This window comes from Guyanagaster necrorhizus (genome assembly GCF_019112545.1).
Source record: "Guyanagaster necrorhizus MCA 3950 unplaced genomic scaffold BT62scaffold_9, whole genome shotgun sequence".
Classification (NCBI taxonomy): Eukaryota; Fungi; Basidiomycota; class Agaricomycetes; order Agaricales; family Physalacriaceae; genus Guyanagaster; species Guyanagaster necrorhizus.
Window position 1 is genome coordinate 434955 of NW_025064888.1, and position 17146 is coordinate 452100.

The following is a 17146-nucleotide window of genomic DNA, read 5'->3' on the forward strand; positions in this document are numbered from 1 at the left end:
ACGTCCTCCAAGTAAGTCACCAGCGATTAGAAGATGGTGGAAGCGGAAACTTGAACAAGAACAAGGGCAACGCTCATAAAAAGAGTTGAGGGGAAGACCCCTTTAATTATGACAGTTGTCGGCCCTTGCTCTGACCTAAAATAGGGGGTACACATCTGGAACTCCGTCGATCGAAAGCCAAGGCAACGATTTCGAGCTTCAAAACATCATCCTTAGCTTCACCGTCTTTACGTGGAAGTACCTAAACAAGTCAAGCCGTGAGCACATCAAAAGTATATATACAGACCCGTCGTACAACCAACCAAGTGAAGGATTTCTGGGCGCTAAATGTTGACGGAAGATAAACCACCGGTCGTGGACTCGTGTTTTCAGGAGGTGACATCGTGGCAGGTACAGATCCCGGCAGCGAGCGCAAATCGTGGTGAAAATCGTTGGTAATCATTGATAACACGGCGGGACAAGCTTGAAGTATTGATACGCTGAGGCACGAACGTCGAAAACCGGAAGTAACAATTGTTTGGCCTAATTGCCTTTGAGGGCCTTTGTACGTTTTATGCGTCCTCTTCTCATTTCCATAGTGCATCTACTCGAACGTTCGTCTGCAGTTACCTCTTTAAAGAAAGACCTAACAAAGTTCCTGATCATTTGACAGACTGACATGCCAAAAAAGGATCGTACCGAGCTTGAGATGCTTATCCTTCTTACTACTGGTAACCACGACATAAAATAGATCCATATATGATTACAATCGATACAATATATAACAGTTTCCAAAACTCACAGTAGATTCAACGTCTCACTTTCAAAATCAACATCACCGCCTCTCAGATGTCTCAGTCCACTCCTTGCTCCCCATCTGCACAAGCCTAGAACAAGCTCTCGCAAAGGCAAAAATCTCTTCCTCGCCCGAAAACATCGAACTGGCGCCAATGAGCTGTTCGGACAAGCCCTGGGAGAAGAAGCAAGATAAGGCTATGGGCGCTCGGCGTTGAATGATAAACCAGGGACAAACCAAATCGTCCATGACACTCCGCATATGCTCTGATGGGCCTTTGCCCGCATCTGCCCTGTCACTGGAGAATACTTGATGAATAGGTACCTCCGAAGTGACGAAGAGTTTCGTCTACCATTTGAAAAGCTCAGCGGAGGCACAAAAGGAAGAAAATAGGAACAGGATTCACCCTGCTCTCATAACAAGCGTCGATAAAAGTAATAAATCTTCTTGCCTTGTCCTTGCTGTCCAACCCCATCTTAGGAACATCCAGCAAGAAAACGGTATGGAATGCCCTCGTCACTTCCAGATAGTCAGCAGCGCTTAGTGGCTGTCCGCACAGCTCTTCGAAATGAAACTTTGCTATATGCTGCGTACTCTCTGGAATGCGAAGCGTCCGGCCCCATATCGTGAGCGGTCTGTTATGTACGACCGGGTCTGAAGGGTCTTGCGATGTCAGTGACTTGAATATCTTATTAATCTCGAGGGCGTTTGAAGGTGTGAGAGGGTGGTAATAGACTTTAGAAAGGGCACGGGGTATTCGACGATAATCTGTTGAGAAAAAATTCATATCCTTTTCACCGTCCCAAAGTGAAGAGTATGCTTACCAGTCCCCGAATCTAAATCGGTCACTTTAAAATGTGTCTTGAGGAGATCTATGGCGGGTATGAAACTCGAACGCTGGATTCCATTCTTGTAAAGTTCATCGGGATGTCGACTGTTATAAGATGGAAGTCACAGAAATCCTTAGCATTAACTGAACACTGACTTTGAGGTAATGACGCAAACAACGCCATGAGTGAGCAAATTCTCAAGGAGTCGTCGAAGTATCATAGCGTCCGCGATATCCGTGACCTACGCGAGAGCGGCTCAGATCGGGCTGGGCCTGGTAATTGAGCACAAATACGCACCTGAAACTCATCAAAGCAGAGAACATAGGCTTGACCAGCGAGATCACGCGCAACAGGTATAATTGGGTCCCCGCCTCTGTGCCCCATTGCAATCTTGGCTGCATGCAGTCGTTTATGTACGTCTATCATGAAAGCATGGAAATGGACACGTCGCTTGCGGTTCAAGCGAGAAGGCAGGGTATTGTAAAACAAGTCCATGAGCATAGTCTTCCCCGTCCCGACATCACCATACAGATATAGACCCTTGGGTACATTTTCTGGTGGTGAAGCGGTTCCTGTATCGTTGCGAGAGAAGATTCGGGACAGCTACAAGCACGATGAGATAGAGGTGAGACAGAAAGAGGATTACGACACACCAGAGAGTTGGAAGCAGAGGGGTCTGGAGTTAGCGGTGGGGTATAATGCACCAACTCGTCATGAAGGTCCTGCAATTTCTGAATTATCCTTGTCTGGTGCTCGTCACCCCGAAGCGTCCCGGTATCTATCAGTCTACAGTACTGGACCAGTGGCGTTGGGGAGTCTGTACCAGTCCCCGGGTCAGCGTTACGTGGAGTCGAGAACCGGCCTCAAAAGGCTCACCTCTGTCCGTCTTTGCTGATACTGCGGCCTGGCCCAGTGCTCTGGCCCCGCTGGCGTAAAGTTGCTCTTCCGCCCTTGTCGGCTCAATCGCCAAGGATGAATTTCCCCGACCTTTGATGGGCTGCGGCCGGGATGCGGAAGGCGTACAAGATAGGAAAGTACGGTGTTTTACCGAAGGAGACAAAGCTCGTCGTTGGCGCCGCGATGAAGAGACGAACGACCTCGCTGCCCTCGACGACATTCTAATCTACGACTTGGACAATGACAAACAGATCTAGAATCAAATGGGCAGCGGCCACCGATATAATCATTCAAATGGATCTTTTAAGTTAAACACGTGCGGAGGGATCGGAAGCCGCCGGGCAGCGCAAGCGACGAGCTCGCGGTCATGAACAGCGATGACGAGACATATATTCTGCTTCTGCTCTCTGATAGCAACCTCCCGACTGGCGCATTCGTAGCTTCGTCGGGCCTCGAGTCGTACATGAAGCATGGCTTCGGTTCCAACGACCCTACAGCATTCATCCGCGACAGCATGGCATCCTATGCGCGAAGTGCACTGCCATTCGTTTCCGATGCCTACCGCCTTGTCTCTTTGTACCGCGAGATGGATGTACAAGGCAGCAGTCTGGACCAATCGTCCTCAAAGCTCTTGTCGGACATCGTCGCACTTGAAGAGCTCTACGAAACCATGATGCTCAATCACGTCGCTAGACGCGCATCGAAATCCCAAGGAGTTGCCCTTTTAACGTTGTACACAAAGGCCCTCTCTCCGCCTTCTTCATTTCCGTTAGAGTCCGACGCCAAGGGGGTTCACGAACAAATGTCCACATTCTTCACTCAGTTCAAGACAATGGTCAGAAGAGAGGATGCGCATGGGCATTTACCAACGTGTTGGGGAGCATTGACAGCTGCGCTGGGGCTGACTTTAGGTGCTCTCTCTATATGTATACCCGCCATCGGTTTCCTGACAAAAGTTACAGAAAGGTCCTGCTATCTCCACCTCTTCCTTCATGCCCGAAGCCTCCTTTCCGCATCTGTTCGCTTAAATGATATTGGCCCGTATAATGCTCAGCAAATCTTACTTCACGCTGTACGCCCATTGGTAGCAGCTGAAACCAGTCGATGTCGTAGTCTGACTACAGGATCAATCCCTCATTTAATAGACGACGGTGCATTCGACGAAACGATTCATGGACCAGCAAATACTTGGCCTCTGGGCGAGATCTTAACGGCCAGGCATGACTTGCAGCATTCACGCATTTTCAACAGTTAGCTTGCCGCAAGCAGCAATGTCCGTTATCACATCCATTTCTGTGTGTCTATCTATTATAGCTAGAAGCATTATTTGCGACCTTTGGTCGGCGTGACTGGAACAAAGAATGCTGCATCCTCGTCGTCAGAACCGAAGATATCTCCTTGTGAACCAGTACCCTTCAATAGCAAGATATCGGGTGACTCGCTACTCGGCAAATCCCACACCTCTTCTTCTTCATCCTTTGCTGTCAATTTAGATGAGAATAATGAGGAGGAGGAAGCAGTCTGAGTTTGTGTGTTATGTACCCTACTCAGGCCTAACCGTTTCGGTGGTTTCGGTTTCACAGGAGTAGCTTCTACCAGCGTCACACCCTCATTTTTAGGCTTGGGTTCCATTGGCTTCGGCTGTTCCTTGTGTGTTTCCTTCACTTTGGGTTTTGGTTTTCCTTTGAACACCATAGACATGCTCACTTCCCGGTTCAATACGCGTTTCTTCGAGTTTGTGCCAACACTCTCGGCACGTTCTCGTTCCTTTTCCTGCGCAAGAGAAACGGACAGTGATCGCGAGCGTGAACGTGCCAGGGATCTGGGCTGTACTTCTCGAGCTGAAGAAGACGTGACCGACAAGGCAGGAGAAGGATGCCGGTCACGGGTATTGTCAGCGGTCGAAGTTCGAGCCCGCTTGGGTCGAGGGAGAAGCTCTTTGGGTGGTTGGGACTCTGGTGACGGAGAACGACTAGAAGAGCGTGAGGTCGTTTCGTCGTCTGAGAAAATGGATGTGCGGAAAATCTTGGAGTGAAGGAGAGAGCATTGGTCGGGGAGGCTTGTCTTGAATCTATGCGAAGATTTAGAAACGAGAGACATGGTAAATCATCCACAACTTACTGAGGCTCGACAACGTCCCGAAAGAAGCGTTGTATCCAGTCAAGCACATTCTCCTTATCATCTTTTGAGGATGCAGACGACTGTTCCACGATATTTATCAGTTGCCACATAGATAGTTTATCCATGAATGCTTCCAGCCTGTCTTCAGTGGTCTTATTCACGGTACGGGCCGTGTCGTTACGTGGTGATTGTTTTTTCCTCTTTCGAGATGGCGATTCTGAAGGAGGCGGTGGCGGGCCAGGCAATGATAAAAGGAGCAAATGAAGTAGAATTTGAATCAACACCCTAAAAATTAGTGAATAAAAAGAAGATAGAATAGAATGTTTGACATTACTCTCGTCTTTCCATACGCTCCAACCATTTAGCTCGCCACTTCTCGTTCATCCATAGCTCCTCTGCGCGTTCACTGGATCCAGGACGAGACTGACCCCGGCTCTCGTCTGCCTTCTCGTTACTCAGAGCATACCACATCATCGTCTCTTCAATCTCTCCGTCTCCTCCACCATCTGATAAAAGTTGTGGCAGGTCGGTATGATATTTATTGGCAGCTAAGCGGCCCGTCAACAATAATGGCGAAACAAGCACGTGCAAAGGATGTGTCGTAGGCTGAGATGAGGACGCGATATTCACGCGTAGCAGGCTCGGAATGAGGAGTGTTAGTGGCATTATTGACTACAAAGAGAGTTATCAATCAGGTCTTCCTCTTAGAGAATGAAAGACAAACAGACCTCTGGCAGCCAAAGGAATTGCAGGTACGTCCGCTGGATATACATGTCGGCCGTCTCACTGGCAAGATCGGCGAATGGGTAGTCCTTTGAGAGAACTCTTGCATGAGATTCCGACCAGTTCACTTGGCTGGGGGCAAGCCTAAACGCAAAAGAGGATATTTCCACCATGGTGGATGGTGGTTGCTGCGAAGACAATTGACATGCCGTCGGCCAATTCGTCATCCTTGTTCCGCACTTCCATCAACGACGGTGCGCCTCATTCGAAGTCGCCTAACATGTTGTGCTCGTCCTAATATAACAACAATGTACTTTCGCAACTGGCCGCGCTGCTTCCATGTCCATCGTCCTGCCATGCGCAGCCAGCCAAAAAAAACAGTATCAATGAAATCTGATGGCTGTCCGACGGCAGTTTTGCCGCCATCGGAACACTTGACAGCATCTGTGGAACTATTCTATGCCTCTTTCTAGGCTTCAAATAGACAAGCGACAAACGGCAGTTCCCCTTGCTGGAATATTCGCACTCATCCTGGACTCCAAACGAAATCTCAGGCGCGGCTCTCGGACTAGTGGTCGGGTGTAAAATTTGATGAACATCTGCTTGTACGACGCCCTTCAGCGTTACGCCTTTGACTATTGCCGCTATTTCCTGATCTTTAATGTCAGAATAGTGCCACCGACCGTTCCGCTGAGCAAACACGCGCTTCTGTCCTTTCTTTTCTTGATTACAGTTGCCGCCGCTATTGCCTGCCCCTGCTCCATACCTTTGCAACGTCGGCCAACCTCTCTTGAGACACTCAGACTGCTGCTGTCAAGTGTCTCGTCTACGTCGTGACATTGATCGTCAAATGTTTCCAATGCACTGTGAGAACATTTGACGCGATGCGGGCCGGTGGTAGTGCACGGAAGTCATCCGGGCTTGCGATGTATACATCTCTCTGGCCCCGGGCCTGGTGTTCCGTTCCTGCTCGAGAACATGGCCTTTATCACACGTCGGGGAGACTTTGGCTCGTATCAGTCTCTCGATATAATTAGCGCAGCGTCCGTCACGATTGTACCGTAACTCGTATCTTTCTATTACTTTTAATTCACGCATGCTATCTCACGGATATATTGCAGGACACTGTGGTGTATACTTGTCGGATGTACTACACGCACATGATTTGGTCTTGAAGATTTGCTATTGATGGAAGATTCCGTTTTCAATGTCTGGACAGATTACCGAGGTGGCGGTCTTAATCCATACACCGATCAGCCTGTTTCCGTGAAACTTGCTTTAGTTCTCAAGGCGGAAAACGCAGGGTGTAGCAAGAATTCTAGAACGTTGATTGCCCTTTGGACTCATAAGGAACCTCTACAGAATATTTTCTATCCTTCGAAGCTTTACGCGATGATAGCCATGGCAAATGCCGACTGGGGCGGCCGCAGTGCTATCATCTGGTACGCAAAGCATCTTTTCTTAAAAGGGGAAATACTCATCGTTCTCACCTGGGCAACCTTGACGGAATCCAGCCACACAACGCGGTAGAAGCCCACTATCCTTTGGAGAAGCTGTACACTTCGCATGGTTCAATTAGCCGCTGGCGGGAGTTTGGGAGTGTACCGAAAATTAATCGGCTATACAAAGCACGGAACCCACCCGTAAGTCAAGAATTTAGGACGCTGTTTCCTTCCTACCGGCTTCCCCTCTTTAAGGGCCTTCATACACCTCCGTATTACAGTGATGGCCGTGCGGCACGAATAATTCCTTCGACACCTTCTCCAACCTCCAACCAACTTTTACTTGCCCTTTCAATCGACGATCGTATGATGTCATGCTGTGCCCGCCAAGGAACATTTGTAGAGAAGTAGAGATCTCTTGCAAGTGCGTGTACATGTTGTGTAATTATTGTCGTTACAGTGCGACATGTTGCTCCTCGCGTCAACATACGTCCGAATAAGCTAGTGTTTTTGTTGGCCCCGGCGCCGAGCCGGATATATCATGTAAATTCTCATTGGAACTTTTTATCAAGAAGGCTCATGGTGATTGTCACCGGCACCTTCAGACTGTAACGGAGCGTTGCCCCGTCCAATTGGTCAGCTACGTCAAAATTGACACCGATATCTTTTCGAGCTTTTCTCTTTTGAATCTTCCGCTGCTATCTCTTTTTCAGCTTCCTTTTCCCGGGTCAATTTATTCGAAATTCGAAGTCCTGAGTCGTGGTACCAGTGGTGGGAACTTGGTAACTAGGGCTTAGCGGCTGCGGCTTAAGTACGAGTCCATCTTCCATGGACCGTGGGTCCGGTAAAAAAAGGTGCGCCGGCCCAACGGTCCCTTCTCCACGATTATTATTGAAGTTTCTATAGTCATCATCTATCCCAGGTACTACACGATGCTGCCAACGGCAATCTTCACTCGAAACACAGCAAAATTACGAGCCATCGTGGGAATAAACAGTGCCCGATCGGCAGTATAGAACCATAGGCCTTACAAAATGTATTGAATGGATGTAGCAATGCGACATCACTCCAAGACTCGAACTGGATGCAAGACATGCAGGCGTCGTAAAATCAAAGTATGCTTCGATTCCAACAGTCCATAGACGCGCTAACACATGTTTGTAGTGCGACGAAGAAACTCCCGTTTGTAATAACTGCACAAAGCGGAAGATCGAGTGCATATGGGAGCAGTCTGGCGATAAACGCCCCGTGTCACCACCGGTGGGATCACTATCGGTGGCGTCATACTCTCATGGAACGCCATCCACGTCAAGTCTGCCTTCCTCCGAAGGCGATGGCTTGCTCGATATTCTTGGACTCGAACTCATACACCACTACACTAATAGCACATGCTACACATTTTGTCGCGACCAAGCGAGGACAGACATATACAGGTCCAAGCTCCCGATGCTTGCGTTTCAGGACGGCAATTCATTTCTCCTCCATGCCATCCTGGCCATTTCGGCTCTACACCTCTATTCCCTTAACCCGGCATCCGGCAAATATGCGCTGACTGCTAATACTCATTGCTCGCAGGCTCTCGCTGGAGTGAAAGCTGTCTGGTCCGAAGACAGCTCCTCCACAGCGGACCCTAACACAGTATTCCTGACGTACATGGTGTTGACTATATACGGCCACGCTACCAGCACTCCGCCACTCTGTCACGAAACGTCCAAAGTCTGGCTCGGCGTCCTGCGCACTGCAATATCGTTCGGACGAAAGTGGTCATTAGATTCCGATATTTCAGATGCTTTCGAGTGGACGTTTCTCCCGCAAGGTATCGACGAGCCCATCAACCCCGCGGTAGCGTTTCCAAGCTCCCTCACCGCGCTCCCTCTCCCTCTACCTGGATCCCCAGATATTTGGGAAGTGCAGAATCCTGCGGTATCCGCGGTGTACCAAGAATGTGTCTCTTTACTGAGGCTTGCATGGAAGGCTTCTTACCACCCGCATTACCAGTCGTACGCCCTCATGTCGTGGTTCGGGCGAGTACCGATGGCGTATTTTAGTTTTCTTTTTGAGAAAAGGCCCCGAGCCTTGCTCCTCATGACCCATTTCTGCATGATTTCAAAGAGGGTCGACCAGGCATGGTGGTCGAAGAAGGATTGGGATAAGATTATTTTGAACTTGACAAATGAGATCGGAGTGAAGTGGGATGCGTTCATGGATTGGGAGATTGATCATCGGAGTCAGGCTGGCGCTAATGCATTGCGAGATGATTTCCCCTCCTCTTGGGTAGGAACTGTGTAGCGCGTAGTGTATCTTGTACGATATGGGGGAAACTAGTTTAGTCACAAATAATGTATTACAGCCATTTACACCTAGCTTGACACTGGACAGTACTAACTCGTTTCCTTTACGAGTGGAGAGAGAAATTTGAGCCTTCGTCATAGACGTGACATTGAAGGGTTTTCAGACCTGGGAGAGGTGTTCATGGCTATCTCGGAAATCTCGGAGTGGCTTTGACACCTTTCAAGTCCCAAAGCCTCGGTTTATGACGATGTCCGATTCTTCTTTTTTCATCAAATAACAAAGCCATCATACAGTAGACTGTCGACCCATGTATGGGATGTGAGTCGTAGTTACTTTTGGCCTTGGAAGACATATCAATGTTGAAACGAGCAACGAAAAAACAGTGGAAGTTGCATTACTCCGTATGTTTAACCTTTTGGTCATGGTTCATGGACGCTCTCGCTGACCGTAAATAATTCTAACTCTGCATTGTAAAGGTATGATATGCACCCGTCTAGTATTCCGAGTCTCCAGAGGAGGATAACATTATGGACCTCCTTCACAATGACTATTGTTACTAAGAAGAATAAGAAAAGACATCACTGCTGGGGCCAGTTCCTTTTCGGCACGGAAACCAACATTCTGAAAATGTTGTGATTTTCAATTACCTTTATACGCTGCAAAACGGGATAAGTAAAACATGATGAAATTTTTATTTTGGCATTCTTTTTATATGCCAACAAAGTGGTTTCCTTTGTTCTGGCAGTGGGGGATGCCGTTTTCAATTCAATTTTCCCTGCTGTTTTCTTTTACGGAAAAGAATATAGAAATGATTTCATTTATCAACTCATTTTACTGAACTCATTTTTACTATTGCAGAATTTAATGAAATGTCGCAACATTTTCAGGTCTTATTTTTCTGCCGAGAAAATGTATCGGTCCCAGCAGTGCATCGATACCTGGAACTCGGCCCTGAATAAAAACCCGAAATTCGACGATCCTTATTTTACATTGCCCTTCCTCCGCCATTGTAGATATTCGTAACTGGTATTATACCCCTTCGATGAATATTACACGGGTGCAGGACTGCCGTTAGCGGTAGATAGCTAAGAGTGGAGAAGAGAATCTGCTATGTCGCCGAATAGCAAACGTTTTCCTATATCATATGGCAAGTTTCCCAAGACGATTAGTTGAGGTTGAGTTCGTTCACTTTAATATTTCGGTATCCTTCCGCAACGCGAGATATGGGCCGAGGAGGGCAAATGCACACTCTCCTGCTTTTATGTGGTCCACAGATCGTGCCCTCGGACGATATTTTGTAAAACCTGGCACGTCTATCCCAAATAAAGACAGTAAGGGCACCCGTCGAGTGAAAGACAGTCAGCGTTTCTCATCGTATCTGTATCGGGAGAATGTTACTAACTATGGCTTGTTTCAAGCGTGCCGTCGGCCCGGAAGCGCGATCCTGCCGAGCTCTGTGCCGACATTTTGTATGCACCTGGAACCACCCCAGAAGGCGCGACTACATCGAAAATAGCCTCCTTTCTACTGCCCTTGCATCTGAATAAGGAAAGTTTGGGGTTTGGGGCGTGGGATGCCGCTCAGTTCATCGACGTGACGGCCGGTGAGATAACGACCCACCCGGTCTTATCTTCATGTCTGTATCCCCTAACTCTCGCCATCACCTTTCGTTAATATCCCTATCCCTTCCATGATGAGGACCGTAATCTGAAGCACGGCCTACTTTTTCTCTTCGTTGAAGCGTCCAGACGAACTTAATATTCTCCAACTTCTCGAGCTCAGTCTTCCATATCATGACGAGCAAAGAAATCCCCTATGATGTCTGGCAGTGTATCTCTGCTTTCGTCCCAGAATCCCAGTTGGCGGAGCTGTTCGCAGTGAACCGTGCCTTTCATCGTGCCGCTATGAATGTCCGATACAGGCGCGTAGAATTCAATGCATTCAATGATCACAAGATGTGGCTCTTGGAGCGGCTGAGGTAAGTTCATTGTGTCCTCTTTTTCCTCCCAATATCAACTTTAAGCAAATAGGGACCCGGTCGTAGCCAAGCGCGTCCATACCCTTCACGTTGAAACGTGGTCCGTGTTTACCTCCCACTACCTCCGAGGGTTGACTATCTATTGCTCGGACGAAATCATTCGAGCCATGATAGGTGCTGTGCAAGGAATGACAAACCTCCGCGAATTACATATACACTGGCGGAACCATCTTTTCTCCCAAGACCTCGTACCGTTTTTCACCACAGTATGGGAACTAAAGGCCGACATTCACCGCCTCGTTCTAGTGGCGCCGCTCGGGCGCTTCCGCACCCTTCTCTCCACCGCAACCCGCAAGTTCAGACATTTACGGCAACTCGAAATCGTAGTGCAGAAGGACAGCTTTTCTTCCGCCGCAGATGACATGAATGCGGCCAATGTCCAGCAGGACATTTTCACACCGTTCATCAATAACGCACAAGAAACGCTTCAAAGTTTGTTCATCAAGACCGTATCCGGTGTTGATTTTACACCGGTCATTGCCTCTTTAGGTTACTTTCCGTGTTTGCGTAAACTGGCGCTTGTGATTCCCCCACCCGGCGAAAGCCTTGTCCAAATGCTCAATGCTCACGCAGAGACGCTCACCCATTTCGAGTGGGCAATGTCCTCGCTCGACCCAGATGTTATGGACTCGGAGGACGTCGACGATGCAGTGGAATCTCTCACTTCGAATGTTGACTTTGTCGACATGGATACGCTGGGATTGTACATCACCCAACGGTGTTACCCCATCGCGCTTAAATGTATATCGAAGAACGCCCAATCTCTAACCAGACTTCATATCGATGGTCTGTTGATGCGAGATGGCCAGCTTGATAAGTTGACGGGACTACTTGGGAGCTCGTGCTTGAAAACTTTGAGCATTACGGTGGAGACACTCAGTCTTGATGCCATCGAGATTTTATCTCGTTTGCCACCCAGTCTGAAATCTCTGTGTCTTGGATTTAGGAACATCAAGCTTCCCCAGGAGGTTTGTTATCGTCTTCCCCTTATGCTTACGTTGACAAGATCGTTTTCCAGCCGTCTACACTACCACCGTCTACGCTATCCATTCATCAACTTACTGAACTCGATATACGAGGAGCATATCTCTCGCTATCCCATCTGAGCGTCGTTTTGTCTGCTTTTGCGCATTACTTCCTGCTCTCAGGCCTTGAGAGTCTTAATGTTGACGTTCAGAGTCTGAACCCCCAGCTGATCGATCTGCTTGCTACTTGCCTCCCATCGATGTACTCGCTATGGTTACGCATCATCGAGCTTACTGGGGAGAACGACGAGGATGATCGTTGGTTAACGAAACTGGTGAGTAACTGATCACCGCAATCTTGGATTTACCGTTCTAGTATTGAACTATAGGGCGCCTTCACGACTGATATGAAAGGACGGTGGTATCCTAAATGGAGACTCGAAGATGTGCGGATCACTTCAACGTATTTTGATGCTTCGAGACCCGGAGAAGCCGTAAGATTGACGGAACATACGGAGATTGTTGAAGTGTTGGCGTTATCGATACCAGCTATGCGATGAGATACAACAAAGCTATATTTTTATAATGTGTTAACTGGAATTAATGCTACATTTACTTAGAGGCCACTGAACTTGTCGACCATCCTTATGGCCTACCTACTAAGATATCCCGCACGAAGGGTCCACTATGTTGTGGAAAGATTGTTCTTCATGCAGTATTCTTACTGGATGCTTAAGGGAAAGTCAAAGACACCAGTTGGGTCATATTGACTTTTCAGAGCTACCAGCCTCGGATAATGCGATTTGTAGTAAAGGTAGTACTCTGAACATAGTAAATATCAGTCTTCGGACGAGAAGTTATAGGATTGCGGACGTACCATTTTCGAGCTGGTCGTCAGCATAGTTTACGTAGGCCCCGTAATCCCAACCATCACCCATAGTTGAAGTGAGAGCATCAGCGGCACCTACGAAGAAACTGATGAGTAAGAGGAGTAGAAAGACACGATGTTATCATACCATCCAAGAAAGTGAAACCGTCTTCAGGATATGGTGGTTCGTAATTACTGGACGAGGCATACAACTGGACAGTAAACAATGCACTCCTTGTTGCAAACGCCGTCGAGTCTACATTTATCGAGTTGATGAACGAGTTTGTTCCCCCGTACAGCTCGAATTGCATGAACCAGTTCTAAATTAGAGATAAATACGACCTCAAAAAAGTTTTATGCGAAGAGCAGACAAACCGTCTCTGAATTATAACCTTCATATGCGAGATACTTCATGTAGGCCTCGAAAGCGTCCAAAGTAATGGGCTGCTCTTCCGGTGTCATCAACGATTTAGCATAGAAAGTGTCAGTTTTGTCCGGCCCCGCAGCTTTGGTGTTGACGACACCGTCACCCAAAATCTGAACTGAATCGATGTACGTTCCATTGCCAGAGAACTGTCCATCCACCGGAGGCATCGACTGCAAGAATGGATCCAACACACTCTGAAGGGTATCTATGGAGTCGCCATACCATCCGCCAGTCAACTCAAGAGAGACAGTCCCTTCGGAGTCACCTTTCCCGAGATTGATTTCGGCGCCAAATTCAGGTGGAATATCCGTCGTCACGAAGTCTTGGAATTGGGTTAGAGCAGCTGCAGCATCAGAGTAATTCATTTGCCAATTGTATGCGTAGACGGTTGCAAAAGATGGCGCAGGGAACGTCTCGGCATCTATAGAGGTGATGATACCAAACGAGGATGCGGCACCTCTCATTGCCTAGATAAACGTAAGGAATCGTTAGCTAATCATCCGAACACCGGAAAAGGGGCGTCACGTACCCAGAAGAGATCTGATTCAGAGCTGCTCGATGGCTCTACAATCGTGCCATTGGCCAAGACCACAGTCATTGATTGAACTGTGTCGAGGGTCAGACCCCACATTCGAGACGTAAATCCAAACCCTCCACCAGCTGAAGTACGTGAGATTTGGCTGATCCTCACCACTGAAAAAAATTCTGAGAACTCACAGACATGACCACCAATTCCTACATAAGTACAAGTTCCATGGGGAAGGGCCCTACCCTGGTTGTTCAATGCAAACGCGACATCTCCCAACCTGTTACCCGTTTCTATTGTTGCAGTACCCGAAGACGCGTCGACATCCACCCTGGTCATGTTGCTCAAGTCAATAACTAGGGAACCATTTTTGCCCCCTAGGCCATTAGCAATGTAGCTATGCTGCAACAATGTTAGTAAGGACGTGAAGAGGGAAAGGAAGGAGCGAACTTACACCGCCGCTTCTTGCAACGATCTGCAGACTTTCGGAGGTGCAACTAACGACGGCGGCAACCTCTTCTGTCGTTGAAGGATATGTGACTGCTACTGGAGCAAAATCGAAACGCAGGTTGACTGTGGGCACGACAACTTTCAACATGCAGTAAATGAAGAAACAGAAAACCCCCTACACGGCTTGCTCGCAGCAGCATACGAGGAACTTCCAGGGAAGACAGCAGCTATCTGAGCGGCGGACAAACAATCCTGCAGACCTGAGATATCCGCAAGAACGGAGACGACGAGCGTCGCGATCGTGAGAAGGAAAGAAGTCGGGCTACCCATTGAATAAAGCTGAGACCATCCTCACTCGTTTATATACGAGAGACAATACACGGGCATCGAGCCTCCCATATACTCCTGCCCCGTCTGACGGAGCAAAGCGGTACGGGCAAATTGGAGCGTGTTTCAAGCTTGCGCTTACATTACAAGTCCACGATTATGCAAAGCCCTACCAGTCGGAATGAACAAACCGTCTCCAGTTTTTCTATGTACGCCGACCCCCTGACCATTATTAGATGGTGCTCTCTGATGATCTCCGATGCGTAAGTCCCATCTCTCCCGGAACTCTACCTTCACTTATAGTCCAGGCGCCCGGTGGTGCCTGAGATCGTAATCTCGTCCTGGGCGTCCCGCGTAATGAGTAGCATAAGCTTTTTCCATTTTGTCAGATGGTGCCGGACTTCGTCTTTGGAAAGAATGTTAGAATTGAAGTCGGCGCTTAACTCGATAACCCCTTTCCATGATGAGATGCGAAAGAACCTATACCCAGGTCTTCAAACAAACCGGTATCGTCGATTCCAAAGAAAGCGCTTACGGTCCAGGGTCATTTCTGTTCAGCGAGGAGAAAAACTTTGGAACAGTCAAGACGGTCTTACCGCTGTGATCAGCGTAGGTCGGTTGCAGGTATCTTTCTCCTACACCATCACTCGACAGCATGTAGCACTGATTAGGTGGCAATCTAAATATAAAATTCGATGAGCTGATATCGCGAACAATAATATACCAACCCACAAATCAGATACAGCTGCGTCTTTCATAGACGCAGACATGATCTGTCCGAGCTGTGCCATGCAGCTTAAAGGGGCAGGAACGGCTCTTTGATGGTTATAGAGTTCACGAATAGTAGCCATTGCTTTGAAGAGAAGATTCCTGTTGAGCGGCAACAGTTCTCCTGATGAAGAACAGAACATTGATACTGGTATTCGCATCATTGTCATACCGATAGCATAACCAGGATATCCCTCATGGGTTGGTTGAGAATAAGGCTCCATTAAACGACTCCGACAGTTCACAAGACTGTAATTGTTTAAGAATGATTCTAAATCATTCTTATGCGGGGGGTTGTCGGACATGACAACCATGGCTAGCGCTGCGTGAGCTAAGATTTTATATCAGACATACAGAGTGGATTAGATGCTAGACAACGAACCTAAATGCGTGACAGTGTATGCTCGTTGAGATGGCAAGGAGGCTTTGAGCCCTTTGAGTATCAAGTCTGATTCCCGATTCGAGAGGACGATTTCGTCTCGTTTACAGAGAGGCCAGCGGATGTCTCTGGTACGTCGCCGGAACCCATAGGGATTCTTCCCTCATGTGATAACTGTTGGGCAATGGAGTCCACTGCTAGAACTTACCTGAGATGCTTTAAAGACACCGCTGTAGATGGTTTGCATGGACTGATAATAAGGGTGGTCAAACGAAGGTTGTTCAGCAGAGTGAGGTGGTATGGGGCGAGGCTCAACAGCGGACAAGATGTTGTAAACACAAGGGCTGAGGTTATGGACCTCGTTTCCCCAGGCGATGTCATAGGACGTGGAAGAATCCAACGAGCGCGCGACCTGAGTCAAGTAATGACTGGATACAAGCTTGATTCCTGGGCCATCAAAGGGAGCATGATGACTCTGGAAAAGAAATCCTACACGAGTGATGGTATCGTCTGCGGCTGACGCGTGGGTAACAAAGTGCAGCCACGTTTGATCGCCAGCACTGGATGGTATCCTTGTCTGGCCCACTTGCGTCCGAAGTTCATTTAGATCCAGGACTTGTTGATCATGGACTACAAATGTGCGCCCTACCCACTCGTCCGCACCACTCGGCGTCGGGGAGTGGTATTCCAGATAGCTGTAGTTGTCATCACGAACGGAAATGGTGCATGCAATGATCGGTACATGGTATCGAAGCCATTTCCAAGCGTTGCGGCAGGTTTCTATGATTTTTGCCCTTGCGAAGGCGTATTCGAGGTCTACATAGACGGCAAAAAATAGGGTCTGGTCTCCTTGAACATAACGATTCATGATATCATGAGCGCACTCGCCACCAGCGAGAAGGCGAATGCGGGCTTCTGCACCATCGTCAGTATGAAGGCATTTCCACTGGAACTGCTCCAGGTCGAATTTCGCTAGGAGTTGGTCGTCGTTCATGGAGACAAGTATCCGGCATACCCTCAGGGTAGGCAACAAGATTCGCCTCGCCCGCTTTTGGACGAGCTCGTCGACAGCAGTGGCAGCGGCACGTGGCGAATCTAGTCGGGTCGGTTTCGCAATTGTCCCTCCATGGCTCAGGTCAAATGAGCATCGCCGCCATACCTCACTTTATCCGTCTCGGTACCCAGCTATGGGAGCGCGACTGGGCCACCTACGGCCGTCCGGGCGACCGAGTCGACCTCTCACACCGATAGCCAAATCGCAGTTATACGGATAGTGACTATGCAAGTCTCAACCGTCTTTCGTCAACTCGCTTTCTGG

At 48.4% G+C, this 17146-nt stretch overlaps 8 protein-coding genes across 8 annotated transcripts; 4 read left to right on the plus strand and 4 right to left on the minus strand.

Moving 5' to 3' along the window:
- Positions 1-714: 714 nt before the first annotated feature.
- On the minus strand, positions 715-2771 carry BT62DRAFT_930572 (AFG1-like ATPase). Its single transcript, XM_043185954.1, has 8 exons — positions 2482-2771; positions 2259-2422; positions 1903-2208; positions 1761-1846; positions 1600-1709; positions 1182-1543; positions 1013-1123; positions 715-949 (listed from the first exon to the last, which is right to left on the minus strand). The coding sequence occupies exons 1-8, from the start codon at positions 2720-2722 to the stop codon at positions 815-817; spliced, it is 1515 nt and encodes a 504-aa protein (XP_043041053.1). The 5' UTR covers positions 2723-2771; the 3' UTR covers positions 715-814.
- A 98-nt stretch (positions 2772-2869) lies between these two features.
- BT62DRAFT_891875 (urease accessory protein UreF) lies at positions 2870-3757 on the plus strand (the record flags this gene model as incomplete). Its single annotated transcript, XM_043183086.1, has 2 exons — positions 2870-3413; positions 3465-3757. 2 exons carry the CDS (start codon positions 2870-2872, stop codon positions 3755-3757), a joined length of 837 nt encoding a protein of 278 aa, XP_043041054.1.
- Positions 3758-3775: 18 nt separating this feature from the next.
- On the minus strand, positions 3776-5539 carry BT62DRAFT_993235 (uncharacterized protein). The gene is made up of 4 exons (XM_043190393.1): positions 5352-5539; positions 4958-5295; positions 4624-4908; positions 3776-4573 (listed from the first exon to the last, which is right to left on the minus strand). The coding sequence occupies exons 1-4, from the start codon at positions 5517-5519 to the stop codon at positions 3826-3828; spliced, it is 1539 nt and encodes a 512-aa protein (XP_043041055.1). The 5' UTR covers positions 5520-5539; the 3' UTR covers positions 3776-3825.
- Positions 5540-7559: 2020 nt separating this feature from the next.
- Positions 7560-9170, plus strand: BT62DRAFT_781105 (uncharacterized protein). Its single transcript, XM_043182260.1, has 3 exons — positions 7560-7642; positions 7695-7903; positions 7953-9170. Exons 2-3 carry the CDS (start codon positions 7832-7834, stop codon positions 9075-9077), a joined length of 1197 nt encoding a protein of 398 aa, XP_043041056.1. The 5' UTR covers positions 7560-7642; positions 7695-7831; the 3' UTR covers positions 9078-9170.
- Positions 9171-10122: 952 nt separating this feature from the next.
- Positions 10123-10754, plus strand: BT62DRAFT_1004318 (uncharacterized protein; the record flags this gene model as incomplete). Its single annotated transcript, XM_043177019.1, has 3 exons — positions 10123-10150; positions 10205-10460; positions 10499-10754. The coding sequence occupies 3 exons, from the start codon at positions 10123-10125 to the stop codon at positions 10752-10754; spliced, it is 540 nt and encodes a 179-aa protein (XP_043041057.1).
- BT62DRAFT_1074944 (uncharacterized protein) lies at positions 10569-12706 on the plus strand. Its single transcript, XM_043179065.1, has 4 exons — positions 10569-11058; positions 11111-12086; positions 12137-12418; positions 12473-12706. Exons 1-4 carry the CDS (start codon positions 10874-10876, stop codon positions 12641-12643), a joined length of 1614 nt encoding a protein of 537 aa, XP_043041058.1. The 5' UTR covers positions 10569-10873; the 3' UTR covers positions 12644-12706.
- BT62DRAFT_1060902 (glucooligosaccharide oxidase) lies at positions 12498-14684 on the minus strand (the record flags this gene model as incomplete). The annotated part of the gene is made up of 8 exons (XM_043178612.1): positions 12498-12905; positions 12961-13047; positions 13100-13271; positions 13327-13845; positions 13908-14038; positions 14096-14306; positions 14359-14477; positions 14615-14684. 8 exons carry the CDS (start codon positions 14682-14684, stop codon positions 12805-12807), a joined length of 1410 nt encoding a protein of 469 aa, XP_043041059.1. The 3' UTR covers positions 12498-12804.
- Positions 14685-14974: 290 nt separating this feature from the next.
- On the minus strand, positions 14975-16822 carry BT62DRAFT_918842 (uncharacterized protein; the record flags this gene model as incomplete). The annotated part of the gene is made up of 6 exons (XM_043184110.1): positions 14975-15161; positions 15217-15360; positions 15414-15780; positions 15804-15831; positions 15937-16002; positions 16037-16822. The coding sequence occupies 6 exons, from the start codon at positions 16820-16822 to the stop codon at positions 14975-14977; spliced, it is 1578 nt and encodes a 525-aa protein (XP_043041060.1).
- Between the last annotated feature and the right edge of the window lie 324 nt (positions 16823-17146).